The sequence below is a fragment of the Eulemur rufifrons genome, chromosome 6 (genome assembly GCF_041146395.1).
Source record: "Eulemur rufifrons isolate Redbay chromosome 6, OSU_ERuf_1, whole genome shotgun sequence".
In the NCBI taxonomy this organism is placed as follows: domain Eukaryota; kingdom Metazoa; phylum Chordata; class Mammalia; order Primates; family Lemuridae; genus Eulemur; species Eulemur rufifrons.
Genome location: NC_090988.1, coordinates 69537730 through 69552858, shown reverse-complemented (window position 1 = coordinate 69552858; position 15129 = coordinate 69537730). Strand labels below are relative to the sequence as shown.

Here is a 15129-nt window from a genome sequence, read left to right as displayed (position 1 = left end):
TAGCCCCTAATCTTAGTAAAACGATCTCTGTGCCACTGTAGAGTGGACTTCATAGTGCCACATCCTACCTGCCATGAAGTGGAGATTTTCTGTTATGTGCAATCAAATTCAATCCTAGCTGTGTTCTTAACATATTCTGGAAAAGTAGAGTTTCTTTTAAGGTGAGAAAATTTAGTTCTCATTCAACAATCACCCCCTCACTGAGAGGTTTTGGGATTGGGAATTTTAGAGTAAGATGCGGCCATACGGAACAGGCAAAGAGAAAGTTCAAGTGTACACTGGCCCTTTGTGGGAGTCCAAGAAGCATTCAGATATGTCTAAGCCCTTTAAAATAGCACTGCTTATGGTTTACTGTTATTTTCCAACCAGCAAGACTCCACTTCCAACACACTATAATTAGTAACAGATAAGTGGTGTGAAGTGGCCCAAAGCTATTAAGAGGATTTCATTCTTCATTTTCAGCTTCCACTGCAACCCCAGATGTAGGACAACTATTCCAGGAATCTGAAAACCCTCGGCTGCCCACTTCTCATTAAATATTTCCTGAGTGCAGAATGTACCGAGATCATCAGGCCCTTGTAAAAGCACACACTGAGATTCCCCAGGGGAGGACGTCTAACCCCTTCCGCCAAACAGCATCGCAGAGCACGCCCCACCCCTGAGTACCGCTCCCCCCACCCCGGGGCCTGTTATAAATATTAATAAATTAATAAGCCCACCGTGGCATCTGTGAGCTTCTCCCACTTCGGTGTGATGAAGTACCAGATCCCAGCTCCAGCTCCAGGCAGGGTGACCCCTCGGATGAGGAGGATCACGAGCACGACGTAGGGGAACGTGGCCGTGAAGTACACCACCTAGAAAAGCCACAGGCAGAGGGGGTGGAAGGAGCAGACCTGCAGAATGTGCCCCTGCGGAAGGAGCACTCGAGGCAAGAGCAGGACCTCCCCCCTCCCCGCCCCCCCCGCCCCCCCCGGACACGAGTGCCCAACAGTGAGGACATGAGGGCAGCTCTCCCAAACTCTGCCAGGGCTGGGGATGCAGGGAGGGCACTGGGGCCAAAGGTGAGTCAAAGAGAGCTAGAAATAAAGCCTCCGGGGGAAGGCCACGGAGCGAGTCAGCCTACAGCCAGAAGGCTGGGGGGAAGGTGTCACCCCGCCCCACCAACCAGTGCACAGCCCCTTAAGGAACCACAAAGGCAGGGAGGGGGTTATGTGCCTCTCTCCCCAAGAAATCCAACCCATGCCCTGGTGGAGACCCAAAATTCCACCATTAGAGATGAATCTTTTTAGCTTACGCCTTCCACTCCTGCTTATACGCACATCTAAGTGAGACAGCCAGTGAAGAGAAAGACTGTGATCTTAGAACTGGACACATTTATGTTCAAATAAAACTGCACCTCCGGCACTGAGTAGCTGTGTGACCTTAGACAAGCCATTGAGCTCTCTGAATCTCAGTTTCTGCACCTGGGGAATAATACCTTTCTCACAAATAATCATGAAGATTAAGTGACCTAAGGCATGGATAGCACCTAGCATGGTGCCTAATTTATAACAGATGGTCATTAAATGCCAAGTTCAATAAGAATTCGTGGAGGGCTTCCTATGAGCTGAGCGCTGTGCCAGGCATCAGCTGCACAAAGATTAAGGGACTCCTAACCCAGAGGACCCAGAGACAATGTCTGAATTATGGGCTAAGCGGTTACACACAGGACACCTCAGAAGTCCAGGGAAGGGCTCTGGGCCCAGCGTGGGAGTTTACTAAAAGGTTCATGGAGATGACACCTGAGCTGGATCTTAGAGGACAAGTACAACTTAAAGGAGGTGTGGCAAAGTGGGCAGGTGAAGGAAGCACGTGGGCAGGGCAGGTGTGTGAGAGCAGAGCACCACTCACTATCAGAAGAGCATAAAGTCAAGGCCAAGTGTGGTGGAAGGGGAGGCTAGAGACCATGAGAGGAGACCACGTCAGGAGAGGCCTTGAGTGCCAACCAGAGGGTGCTCCTGGTTGCTGGAAGAGAGGAAGACACCAGAGTCAAGAAATGTCTAGGAGGTAACATCAGCAGAACTCAGGGCTGGTTGGATGGGGATGGCTGGGAGGTCCTTTCCTTCCTTTCCTGTCCATCAAGCCTCAGCGTGAAGGAAGGGCTGGGGACCAGGGTTTGGGGGAAGAACAGACTGTGAAAGCACAGGCTCTACAGTCCCAGGGCCTGCATCCAAATCCTGACTCCAGCACCTATGAGCTGGGTCACCTTGGGAAGTGACTTAACCTCTCTGAGTCTCTGAGTCTCACACCTGCAAAGCAGCAATAACAACAGTAGATTCCAACAAGGCTGTTGGAAGAGAACAATGTTACGGTCCATGCAAAGTGGCACAGGCCTGGGAACACGGGACACAGAAGTGCCATTTCACAGTGTGGCCTAGGACTTGCCAGTCCTCGATGTAATAACACCGACAACCCCCAGCTCATAAGGGGGCTACATCCCAAAAGCACATTGAAAGACATTTGGGTGGACGGGGTTAAGTTCCCCTCTGGCCTACTAGAGCCCCCTACACACGCTGGCTGCACAGACTCAAGTACCTGGCAGGGGGCTCCAGCCCGGCAGGGAGTGGCAGACACTGGGATTTCAGGGGATGAGGACAGATTCAGGGGCTCATTGGGGAGGGACAAGCTGGGAAAGGTTAGAGTTTAGATTAGATACAACTCCTGGGGTCACTTCATTTATTCAAATAAATAGACTTATTTCCATACATAATTACACACATATTCTGAGCACCTAATATGTGCCAGGTACAGTCAAGCACTTGGGACATGTTAATAAACAAAATAAAGACCCGTGCCCAGAATAGTAACTTCCATTCTAGCTAGGGAGATAGACAACTGGCAATAATCATATTATCTGTGGTATATTAGAAGGTGACAGGTACATTAGAAAAAAGAAAAATTACAGCCAGGTAAGGGGGGTGGGCATGCTGGGGAGGATGGCTGGGAAGGCCTCATTGAAACACTGGCCAACACTCCAAGAAAGTGAACATGAGCCAACTGAATATCTGGGAGAACATTCCAGAGAGAGGGAACAGCTGGAATAATGGGCCTAAGAAGGGAAAGAAGGGAGGGTGCCTGACTCCTAGGAACAGCAAGGAGGCTGTTGAGGCCAGAGGGGGGCGCACAGGCAGGAGAGGAGTTCGGCAAGGTGCGGGCAGGGAGGGGCAGACACCACAGAGCTCACCCTGCGGGAAATGGGGGCTCTGGCAGAGATTTGGGCAGAGGAGTAACACGATCTAACATTTGAACAGCATCATCCGATTGCTGCGTCATGAGTACACCACAGGGCTCAAGGAAGAGGCAGGGACAGCTGTGTGGAGGCCGCAGCAGCAACTAGGCGAGGGATGGGGACAGCTCCATCCAGGGTGTTGTCAGTGCAGCCGGTGAGAAACCATCAGATACCAGATATATGTTTAAGAAGAGCCACCAGAATCTCCTGACAGACTTACTGTGGCGTGCGTGCGAGAGCAAGAGATGGTTCTTGCCTCCTTGACTCCAAGGATGGCTCCCAAGTGTGGAGCCTCAGCAACGGAAAGGGTGGCGTTGACCTTAACTGGAAGGGAGAAGTTACTTCTGTCTCTGAACCAAATGACTCCAGGCCACACTCCCTCTTTCTAGATGCAGACCCAGGCACGGGCTGCCCCCTTTTCTCTCCATGGTTACACCACTGACCAGGATGCCCCTTCCCTGCCCCACAGGCAGGGGTCCCTCCTCCCACCTTGTCCTGAAGGACTTGCATTGCTAGGGATTGAGGGGAGGGAGCTGCAGCCAGCTCCTTCCTATTTCTGCCAAAGGTGCTTCTCTCCTTCCCCTTAAAGTCTGAAGGGGAAGTGAAACCCCTCCACACACAGTATTATGAAACCCAAGGGCTGATGACATCGCAGAGATGGCCTCCTAGCTCTCAGATGGGGCGGGGGACAGGAGATGCTACAGTCTGACTTCCCACCCCCACCAAGATAGCACAGAGGGGGACAACTAAGGAATGTCCTTTCCATCCCCTGACCACCTGGGCTGGAGGGAAGTGAGGATGGCAGGAAGAGGTGAGGGAGAGGAGATGACCTAGACGGCATGGCCTGCAGGAGAAATCTCCAAGGCTGGTCCCAGTCTAACCAGCTGAGACAACTGTTCCCATCTGACTGTGGAGACTGTTTAGACACCACCATGCCTGGAGCTCCCTCTATGGACCAGATATACTAGTGCCATTTTGCAGAGAAGGAAACAGAAGCTCAAGTTAAACATCTCACAAGGGATTAAGTCAAGGTCTCCCAGCCTGAGCCAAGTTCCAAACCTGAAGCTTTCCCACTCCAAAGCCATACTTTCCAGTAATGTCATTCTATGGGCCACACCATCAGAAATGTGCATGGCAGGGCCAGGACATGGGTAAGGCAAATGAGGCACCTCGGGTGCAGAATTTAAGGAATTGTCCACTCTTGGGCGCACCCCTGCACTTGCACGAACCTGAGAGTGAGTGCCTCTCTAAATGTCACACCCTAGGCACTGGTTCGCATTCACCCTGTAGATGATCGAACTGAGAGGGCCAATAGTATAGCTCATAAATCTTCAGGAGGCTTTGAATGTGTGTCAGGTGTACACAGAGGCTTTATGCCCAGCTAGTTCCCTTGAGTCGTGGAGGGGGAGGCGGGCTTTAGAATGCACCTGTTTCAACATGTACTGTCAGAGGAATTAAACTTGAACAGTAAAGAATTACACTTGGCAGGAGTGACAATGACTGGCTGATCCGAGCCTGTTGGCCTGACACCTCGAAGGCCTGTCACCTCGCCTGACATCCTCCTCACCATGGGAGCTCTGGACAGGTGGTTAGGCCCCTCCAGGCAGCAGGAACTAATTAGGTTAGCTTTGCTTTGCTGCCATAACTCGCAGGCAGAGGAGCCCCTGAGGTCAAGTGGGCTGCATGTGACCTTCAGGCTGCCTGCTGGTCCCCCTGCCTCTGGAATTCTAGCTGCCCAAAGGCTTCAGTCTCAGGAGAAGCAACCAGCCTACCTGTCTCCTCAGACCCTAAACAAGAGGAACTGAGCTTATCTTGCTGCAGGAGAAGGAAGACATCTCTTTTGCATAGAAATGACAACGTTCATGGGATTTCAATCCCAAAGGAGTTTGTCATAATAAGCAGCTTCAGCAGTGCATTCACCTCGGCTCCCAAATAATGCTCCATGGTTAATGTCTGCAGGGCCCGGGGCAGGATAGCAAATTGTGATTCATTATTTTTGGTGGTATTCCTCATTTAAAAAAACTAATCGTTGATTTCCAGTTGGAAACCTTTCTCGATGAAGCAGAGAGATAAGTTGGCAGATCTAAAAGAAAAACTTAACCTGTTCAAAACTCCCTATTCCAGGACGCCTATAAAATCTGGCACCAACGATTAAATTCTAAATCAGTGGAAAGAAAAGCACCATTCCAAAAAGGCACAGACTAATAGAGCTAAAAGTAATCTTAGAAAACATTAATTCTTGTCTTTGCTGAGGGTCACATTGAGCTGCTCGAGGCGCATCAGGGGTGTCTGTAGGCCTCCCGGAACCCCTGCCCACACCCACTCCTTTTGCCTGCAGGAGTCAGCACCGTGGAGAAGACACCAAGACCAAAATCAAGAACTACAAGGCTGCCCCTTTTGACAGCCGCTTCCCCAGCCAGAACCAGACCAGGAACTGCTGGCAGAACTGCCTAGACTTCCACTGCTGCCAGAAGGCGATGACGGCCAAAGGGGGTGATATCTCCGTGTGTGAGTGGTACCAGCGTGTATACAAGTCCCTCTGCCCCATATCCTGGGTCTCAGCCTGGGACAACCCACCGGGCAGAAGGCATGTTTCCTGGGAAGATCTGAACTGGCTGCACCTCACCTTCTTTGTCCTTTTTCCAGGGTAGCAAAGGGAGACCTGAGTACACAGTGAGCCCCACACTGGGACCCTGAATCATGACTTAACTACTAATAAAAACTCATGGGGAAAAAAAACATTAATCCTAACCTTTGATTTTGCAAATGAAGAAAATGAGACCCTGATGCATCCTATGACTTGCCCAAAGTCACACAGCAAAAGACAGCAGAGACTGGGAGGAATGCAGGGGTCCTGATTCACATGGGGGACTATTACCCCCACTATATACAAGTGATGGCTGCACAATTCTGCATTTCCTACCTATTCCTAACAGCCCCTCCCTGGGAGGGAACCTCACATGGTAGAAATTGTCTAGGCTTTAAAGCAAAACACCTGGATTCAAATCCCACCACTTCCACTTAAGGGGTGTGTGACTTCAGGCAATTTACTCAGCCATGATGGGCCTCAGTTTCTCTATCTATAAAGTAGGAATAAATATACTCACCTGGCAGGTTGTTGTGAAGATTGAATGAACTAATGCACGTGAACCAGTTAGCACAGTGCCTGCTACATAAAGTATTCAACAAAACTCCCTTTCTCTTCCCATTTCCCCATCAAAGCCAGGGCTCTCAAGACATCAAAGTGGCACGATACCCAGTCAATATGCCAGTCATTCATATGAATAAAATTGAAAGGAGCTAAGGTGAATTAAGAACTGACCATACGATAGGTATGGACATGCACTATCTCACGGAATCCTTATAGCATCCTGTGTGCTATGTACTCTTATCCCCAATTTACAAAGTAGGAAATGGTTTCCAAAGGTTCCATAGCTTGTCCAGAGTTACACAAGCAGAAAATGATAAAGCCAGGATTTCAGATTAGTCTGACTCGAGAGCCAACAGGCCATCCTTCCTCACGTCACCAAGAAGGACACGCTGTCACCCTCCTCATCTATCATCTCTTCTCCCGCCAGTCACACTTTCTAGCCTGTCCCACTAGACACCTGTCTGGTCACTTAGATTATGACTGAGGTCACCTTGTCTCCATCCCTAGCCACAAGTGACAGTCCTACCAGTGGGATTTTGGCCGAGCAAATACCTGGCTAGTCTTGCTGAGCAATTGCTTGGCTGGGCCCTTTGGAGGTGCTGAAACTCTCATCCAAGCTCAGTTCCAAGCCACAGAAGGCAAGGAGTCCAGGGAACCTCAGGCCACACTGGACATGGTTAGAAGGATCATGTTAATATTTCTTCATCTCCCTGCAGCTTTAGAAATACAATCAATCCAGCCTCATAGTACTCACTCATTGTCCTCAGGGTCCTCGGGGTCACTTCATCCCAGCTCTCATTTTACAGAGGGGGAAACTGAGGTCAGAGCATAAAAGTGGCCCCCCAGCTAACCCAGCAAGTGTTCAAACAGAACAACACTAGAACTAGAGAGCCGTAGACATCACCCAGTCCAATTGCCTTCACCTTAGAAAGGAGGAAACTGAGGACACCTGAAATAACTAAAAGAAGATAATTTGCTTTTTATTTATGGGTGAAAAAAAAACAAATTAAAGATAAGAGCAGATTGGAAGCTCAGCCAAGTTTCACGGCCCAAGGGGAGCTGTCCCTACGCAGCAAACACCCTGGCAAGTCCCCAAGGACAGGAACCCGGGGCTCCTCACTCTCAGTCTGGTTCTCTCTAGCTGGCTTCATTCTCCCACAGCATGTGATTTAAGGTGTACCACCTGCGTCAGGTAACCCTGATACGCCTGCCAGAGTCCACCACTCAAGTGCCTGTGGGACTATTAAATAGATTCCCCAGAAATCATCAGTAAGAGCTGTCATCAAAAGGCACCCATGAGCATGTCCATATGCCCAGAGAGAACACAGATTGGTCTAGCGGCTGATGGGTGCCAGGTCTGGGTGCCTGGCAGGGGTGTGACATGGCTGAGCATGGAAGGTGGCATGGACCACCCTCCCCATAAGGCCTGATCCTTCTTTGGTTGTAATGTAACCACAGCAAGCCCTGGTCTGGGCAACTAGCCCAATCTATCCTATGGTCTCAACCTATGGTCTCAAAGTCCACCAGTATATCCTCATTCCTTGGGTCTTAAAGACATTTTCATTTTCACCCTGAAACATGAAAATGCCTCCTGGGTTGGTGAAATAGTATTGGCTGTCATCAGGGTGACTGGATAACCCCTCAGCAGGGCTTTTCTAAGGCAGCCGGAAGATGGGGAAATGTTACCGTGACACTTACAACAATGCCCAGTGTGGCCTGAGGTTCCCTGGACGCTTCACCTGTGGCTCGGAACTGAGCTTGGGTGGGAGTTTCATCATCTCCAAAGGGCCCAGCCAAGTATTTGCTCAGCCAAAATCCCACGGGCAGGACTGTGCTCCTTTAGTGTTGGCAGCACGTTGGGTGGTAGAGTGTCGGGCTGGGGGTGGAAAGAAAGGCGAGAACGCCAAGAATACAGTGGCCAGGAGCAAGGAGAAGGAATCTACTCCACCACGCTGAGCTTTATCCAGCTTCTTGGCAGAAGCAATAACTGAACTGGCAGCCAGACCAAGAGGCAAAAAGCCAACAGCACGAATTCTAGAGTTTAGGGAGAGTGACTGAATGACATCAGGGAGGTTCCTTCTGCTGAATGAGTGACAGCCCCGGAGAGGAAAGTAAGGAAACTAATCACTGTACCCTCGCCCTCCCTTGGAAGATCTGTATACAGAGCACGAAAGCTATTATTATCCCATTTTACAGATGGAGGTGAAGTCACTGGCCCACATCACCTCCACTGCTCCGGGGCAGTCAGAGTTAGCACCCACCGCTCCTGACTGTCTTCCCAGTGCTCTGCCTGCTCCATGACGCAACCACACCCCGGCACCCCTGAGCTTTCTCTTACTTAGACAAATCCAAGTTCTTACTTTTCCTGAAGTCTTGATTCCTTTAGCCAAGGACGCGTACACAATTACCCAAGCCAGGAAGAGGCAGAAGGCTAGTGGCCACCTGATCTCGCCTGGATATTCAATCCCTGCAGAAATCTTCAGCACAAAATATCTGAGAATCAGAAAGAGAGGAGAAGGAAGGGAGGAGAGAGGGAAAGGAGAGAGGAAGATGACAGCCTGCAGGTTTGAATCCCCCAGCAGAGCCAGGAGCCTTGAACAAAACCCGAGCAACACCCCCGCTCCCCATCAGGGACCCGATCAGATTAGGCCATGGGGGATTTGCTGGTCGAGCTCTCGCCCACAGCTGTCTTTAGAGACATCACCTGGATTTTTATTATGTGCTGGGAGGCCACTCGTGGCCTCAGGCAGGCTTCTGCACAAGACTGCCAGCTTCATTGTCACCTAGAGCTGCCCCAGGAGAAATGCAACAGAAACTCTAAACTATCAAGGATAATTTTTGTGTGTTTTCTGTATTGCTCTATTCTTTTATAAAAATTATTCTGAAAGTATTTGTATGATTGCAAATTTAAAAAATTAGGGCATAGTGGAAACTGCATATGCTAAATGACTAAAAATGCAGCTCTGGATTTTATTTCAAGTTGTGTTTGGGCACATCCTGAGGCTGAGGCTGGCTAAAATGCAAAAGTAGGGCCACCTAGACCTTGTTCAAGGAATGCCTGCAAAGATAGGGGAGCAGCTGCAAATGGAATCATCTGCAGCCGCTGCTGGCAACTTGTGTAGATGATGAGAAGTCATAGAGTCTGGCTGGATGGCTAACAGGGCAGCCTTGTCCCTGGGGACAGGAGGCAACTTCAGGGACAGTGCCTGGGAACAGGTTCAGATAATCCCTTTAACTCTGCAACCATCTAGCCAGGCATCCCATATGAAACTGCTGTAGTTGCAGGTTGGCAATTTTCTGTGACCTGAACAAAGGACGAGACAGAATCCAGACTCCGAAGGACTGCAGAAATAACACCCCAGAAAGTCCTGACCTGCAGAGGGAAATGGAGGCAACGGCCCCACTCCTGGTCTAGCCAGTGACCTTGAGAGACTGTTTGTCAGCACACAGCTTTGCTTTTCAGACCAGGGATGGCTGAGCTGTCTCTGTGCAGACAGAGCCTCCTTCAGTCCGAAACCCTGGCACAATTTGGGCTCAGAGTTGAGTAGGACTGACTAAGCTGGGACTGACCTTGGCTCTAAGGCAAAACTTGGCTCCAGGGCAAAAAATACGGGGACCATTATTTCCCAAGCAATGAAAAGGACCTTCCCCATGTCCCATCCCCCAAATGGGTAAACCACTTCGTCAACAATTCCACAATACCCTGGCCATCTCCACTATTCCATGCTTCAACAAGGCACCTCGGACAAGTCCCAAGAAGCTCCTGATGACATTTCTTCTTAGAAATTAAGACTGACTGCAGAGCATTAGCAAAGACCACCAAAAGCAGGTTTGCAAATCATTTTCCAGTATACCTAACTGCACGAACTCTGATCAGATTTCATCCTTGAAGTCCCATGTAGATGGAAAATAAGTCATCTAGTTAACTGAGGTCTGCTTAGATCACCTTGGGTCAAGCTTTTGAAATGTTTTTCATTGGCATCTTGAATCACAGTGACGCTGGTTCTCTTCCTGCCTGCTAACTCTCCTTTCCAGGCCCACAAGGCACAACAATCTGCTCCTGGTAGCCAACCCAGGAAAAATATCTTCCTCCCTGATCCCATCCCTCGGGCCACCCACACCTCTGCAAATGGAATGTTTATTAATCCACTGGATTTCTCTTAGAGAGAAAAAAAACAGCCATCTTACTTGAAGTACTCTTCACTTCCACTGACAAACGTCTTATTGGCCTGGCTGGTGAAATTAACCATTGTCAAGTTGGGATAGGCAGTCATGCAGAAAGTTGAGTTCTTGATCTGTATTTTGGGATGGTCACTGATAACACAGGAATCTGTTTAGGAGAGGATAGTACAGAAACAGTGACATCTGTGCAGAAACTATACACGGGTCTCTCTCTGCTGGTTTAAAAACAAAAGGCAAAAAATGTTGGAGAGTAACTTTGGGAAAGTATCAACTGATTAATGATAATTTATTGCATATTTCCAAACAGCTAGAAGAAAGAATTGTAATGTTGCCAACACAAAGAAAGAATAAATGTGTGAGATGATGGATGTCTAAATTATTCTGATTTGATCATTACACATTATATACAGGTATCAAAATATCACATGTACACCCAAAAATGTGTAAAACTGTAATATGTAGATTTTTAAAAATATAAAAAAAATTAACTGAGCAAAGCCAGACATAGAAGATCCACAGAATCATGTTTCCTTCATCAGAACCCCCAGTCCCCACAGCAGCACCTTGTACAGATAACAAAGGCTCACATTTATGGAGCACTCTCTACTTGGTGGGGCACCTCTTCAAATGTATTATCTTGTTTAATCCTCATATCAGCCTACACAGGAGGTATTATTACCTCCATTTTTAAAATAAAGAAACAGGCTTAAAGAGGTTGAGTAATTCTACTGAAGTCAAGCAGCTAATGAGGAAGAGAGTCAGGACTCAAACCCAGATCCTTACAACTCTACAGAAAACAAATGAATTGCAGAAATGAGTTTAGAGAATTAGAGAAACAAAGCTCTTGCAGGGTTACTGCTACAGAAGGCTTACGAGTAAGTTCATCTTGGACCCACACCCGGCACCATGGCCGACATACGGTAAGTAATGTGCCACGTGCCTTCCACTCTCACGTGGGTCAGTGGAGGCAGCAGCCACACTGTGTGCTGGTGAGCCTACGACAGGACCCAACACAGTGGTACTCAACTGGGGACAAATTTTCTCCCCAGGAGACATTCCGCAATGTGTGGAGACATTTTCAGTTATCGCATCTAGGGGACCAAAATGTCAATAGTGCCAAGGTTGAGAAGGCCTGACCTAGGCTAGGATGGGGAAAGGGAATTAACCTCGTGAGTCGTAGCATGTCAGGCGCTGTGCTGGACACTTTAATAATGATCACCTCATGAAATCCTAATAAAACCCAGGAGGTACATATTATTATCTGCATTTTGAATAAGAAGAATCTGAAGTCTTTCTGACCATATTACAATGCCTCCCTAGCAGCCTTATAAATACATATAAATTGGCAGATATTTTAAATAAAGAGTCCACCAGGACTAATCCCAAAGGATACTATTTTGTAAAGGAGCAAAGTATAATAATAACAGCAATGGACAGTACTTACCATGTCTAAGGCACTGTTTTAAGTGCTTTATATGCATTGATTAAGTTAAGCCTCACACCACCCCTAGGAGATTGGTATTGTCATTATCTCTGTGTTACAGATAAAGAAACTGGGGCACAGGAAGATGCAACTGTTTGCCAAGGTCATATATCAACCCAGGATGCAAACAAGCGCTCTCTCTTTGGAGTCCATGCCCTTAACCACTCTATTGTGAAATAGAGAGGAGAGATCATGAACTCAAACACCTGCAGAGGCCAGGCTGGTGACAAAATAAGGAAGACATAAAGTGGAGGTGAATAGGCAGAGGGGGGACTACAGCAAACCAGAGAGTATTGCAGCCAGTCAGTGCCATGCTTTTCCAGATGTTGTGGCAAAAGACGCAGAGAATCTAGATATTTACATGAAATCTCGCCATTTTAAAATGTTGTGAATCAGTTAAATTTATTTTAACTACCATGAACAACAACAACAAAAAAGCATATGCAGCCTAGATCCAGTGCATAGACTCCCAATTTATGCCTTCCGTGGAACTGCGGGGTTCGGGAATGATCCCAGCCCTGAGAGCTTGGACAAGGTCCTTTATCTGTCCAAGCCTCCATTTTCTGGTAAGAGTTGTTCACAAGGTTGTTGCAAGGACCAAATTACATTAGACCATTAATGAAAAAACTTCACAAGATGCCCAGCACACGGTTGGCACTCAATAAATTTTAGCCATAATCATCATTGTTGCACCTTTTTAGGGAGTATCTCTAGTCCTCAACATCATCTCCCACAAGCCCACTTGCCTGCCGTGAATTACCTACTGCCTCCCACACATCCCCCAGAACTTCTCAGAATATTGGATAAAAATTAGAACAACGATCATAAGAATCTCTTCCCCTCAATTAGTTTTTATTTGTGGAACTCTGTCGCCCGGGTAGAGTGCTGTGGCATCACCATAGCTCACAGCAACCTCAAACTCCTGGGCTCAGAGATCCTCTTGCCTCAGCCTCCCAAGTAGCCAGGACTACAGGCATGCGCCACCACGCTTGGCTAATTTTCTATTTTTAGTAGAGATGTGTCTTATTCTTGCTCAGGGTGGTCTCAAATTCCTGAGCTCAAGATACCCTCCCGCCTCAGCCTCCCAGAGTGCTGGGACTTTAGACCAGGGTTTTTCCACAGGGGTGCTAATGACATTTGGGGTCAGATAATTCTTTGTTGTGGCGCTGTCCCGTGCATTGCAGGATATTTAGCAGCATCCCTGACCTCCACCCACTAAACGCCAGGACCATCCACACTCCCGCCCCACCCCCACCCCAAAATGCAAAAAACAAAAATGTCTCCGAACATTGCCAAATGTCCCCTGTAAAATCTCCCCAGGTTGAGAATCTCTGCTTTAAAGGCCTCAAAGTACCTTTCTATTAAATAGTATCTTCTTTAGTCTAATCAAGCAAGAGAGTTTCAGGAGGATTCCCACCCAGTAACTATCAAACGTTTACCGAGGAAGCTTTTGTTTTCCCCCAGCAGCGACCTGAATGAAGGCAATTAAAGAACCATCCGTATCCCTTTTCTGTACAGAAGCAAGGAAATCATTGCTCGCCCTTCTTTCCAAAAGTCCATCCACCTCCCTAAGACCGAAGAGATCACTAACACAAGAGCAAACGTCAAATAGCTTGCTTCCCAAATTGCCATTGTGAAGCAAGCAGGCAGCTTCCCTAGAGAGCGTCTCTGGATGCCTGTGGGTCACTGCCCGCGGCAGCGGTACAAGGTCACCATCCCTGCGGCAATGCGGCAGGGCTCCCCCGCTCGCCGCTGGGCGGGCTCCTCGCATCCCAAGCCTCCTGCAATATCGCTATCCACCACTGGGCGGCAGGAGCACGCTTCCCAGCACACGGCGCCTGCAGCTCTGCCGGCAAAGGAACGATGGGCCTTATCGGAGAGCTCTCCGGCCCAGCAACCCCGAACAAAGAACAGAGATAATGATCATGCTAAATTGGAAGCTGTTGGAATGGGATTCTCTTTACTCAGGCAATTATTAATAAATGAAAGCACATGAAAGACCAGGGAGAAAAGGAATCATTTAATTAAAGTTCTAATGAAAATTAAGCCATTCCAGAAATAGAAACGGTATTTATGTTGTTCCCATTTTATGAGACCCAGCTAGCTCCTACTTTCACAAAACAGGCGCTGGTCTCACTTGGCAGGGCACAAATTAGTCGTTCTCCATGACAGATACCTGGAGGGTTGAGTCACCCTAAAGAAGACAGCCTCTCCTACAAATGCACCTTACAAAGGTGGCAAACAGCCCCTACCCGCAGCTGGGCCCAGGGCTCCCCTCTGGGGCTGGAGTGGGTACGGCGCCCTAACATCTCCCTAACATCTCCCTGGTGAAGCAGAGCTCCCAGTTATACGTCCCTAGCAGCCTGAGAGGAGCATGGCATAAACATCTCTGCTGTGAGGGAAGGTGGCAATGGTGGGCCATATACCCCCTCTCTCCTGGGATGAGTCCTTTTGCCCAGCTGTCACAGGGTTTGGGCCGCGAGGGAGCAGGTGAGCCTGGAACACTGCTGGGGGGAGGAAGTCCATCTCCTAAGCAAGCTCACTCAGAATGTCCATTTGGGAGACAGCTTGGGAATATCCATTGTCTGGACTCCCAATTTGTCCAGCAGGGCAGTGAGGCTCTAAAGCTGCCTGTGTCTCCACGAGGCAGGCCACCACCATCACCTTTTCTATCTAAGGCACTCCAGAACCCCAAAGGACCAATACTCCCACAATAAATATCCTGGACCCCAAAGCAGGACATGCTCATGTGCAGATAACATAGAGAATGACAAATGGAGGGGCTGCACAAAAAGTGTGGGGACTGACACCTCAATTTTTTACCAAAAAAAAAAAAAAAATTAAAGCACTGGCTATGAATGAGATAGGATCTTCCCAGCCTGTCCATATACTCCCAGGGGATAATCAGAGTGAAAAATGTCCATTGTCTCTTTGTGCGCAGAGCTTGTGTAGTTTTTATGGTGTGTACCAGTCAACCAGAAGCTTAGCTGTGTAACATCTTTACTCTGCCTTTCATGTTTCCTAGGTGATTATGAGCAGGGTTGG

The 15129-nt window shown here is 48.4% G+C and overlaps 1 protein-coding gene across 1 annotated transcript in view; it reads right to left on the bottom strand.

The window, feature by feature from the left end:
* SLC6A5 (solute carrier family 6 member 5) overlaps positions 1-15129 on the bottom strand; it is a 49315-nt gene that overhangs the window by 26220 nt on the left and 7966 nt on the right. Inside the window, exons 5-7 of the mRNA XM_069469703.1 lie at positions 10608-10749; positions 8780-8912; positions 720-854 (exon numbers count right to left, since the gene is read on the bottom strand). Coding sequence (XP_069325804.1) covers positions 720-854; positions 8780-8912; positions 10608-10749 — 410 coding nt within the window. The remainder of the gene's footprint in view (positions 1-719; positions 855-8779; positions 8913-10607; positions 10750-15129) is intronic.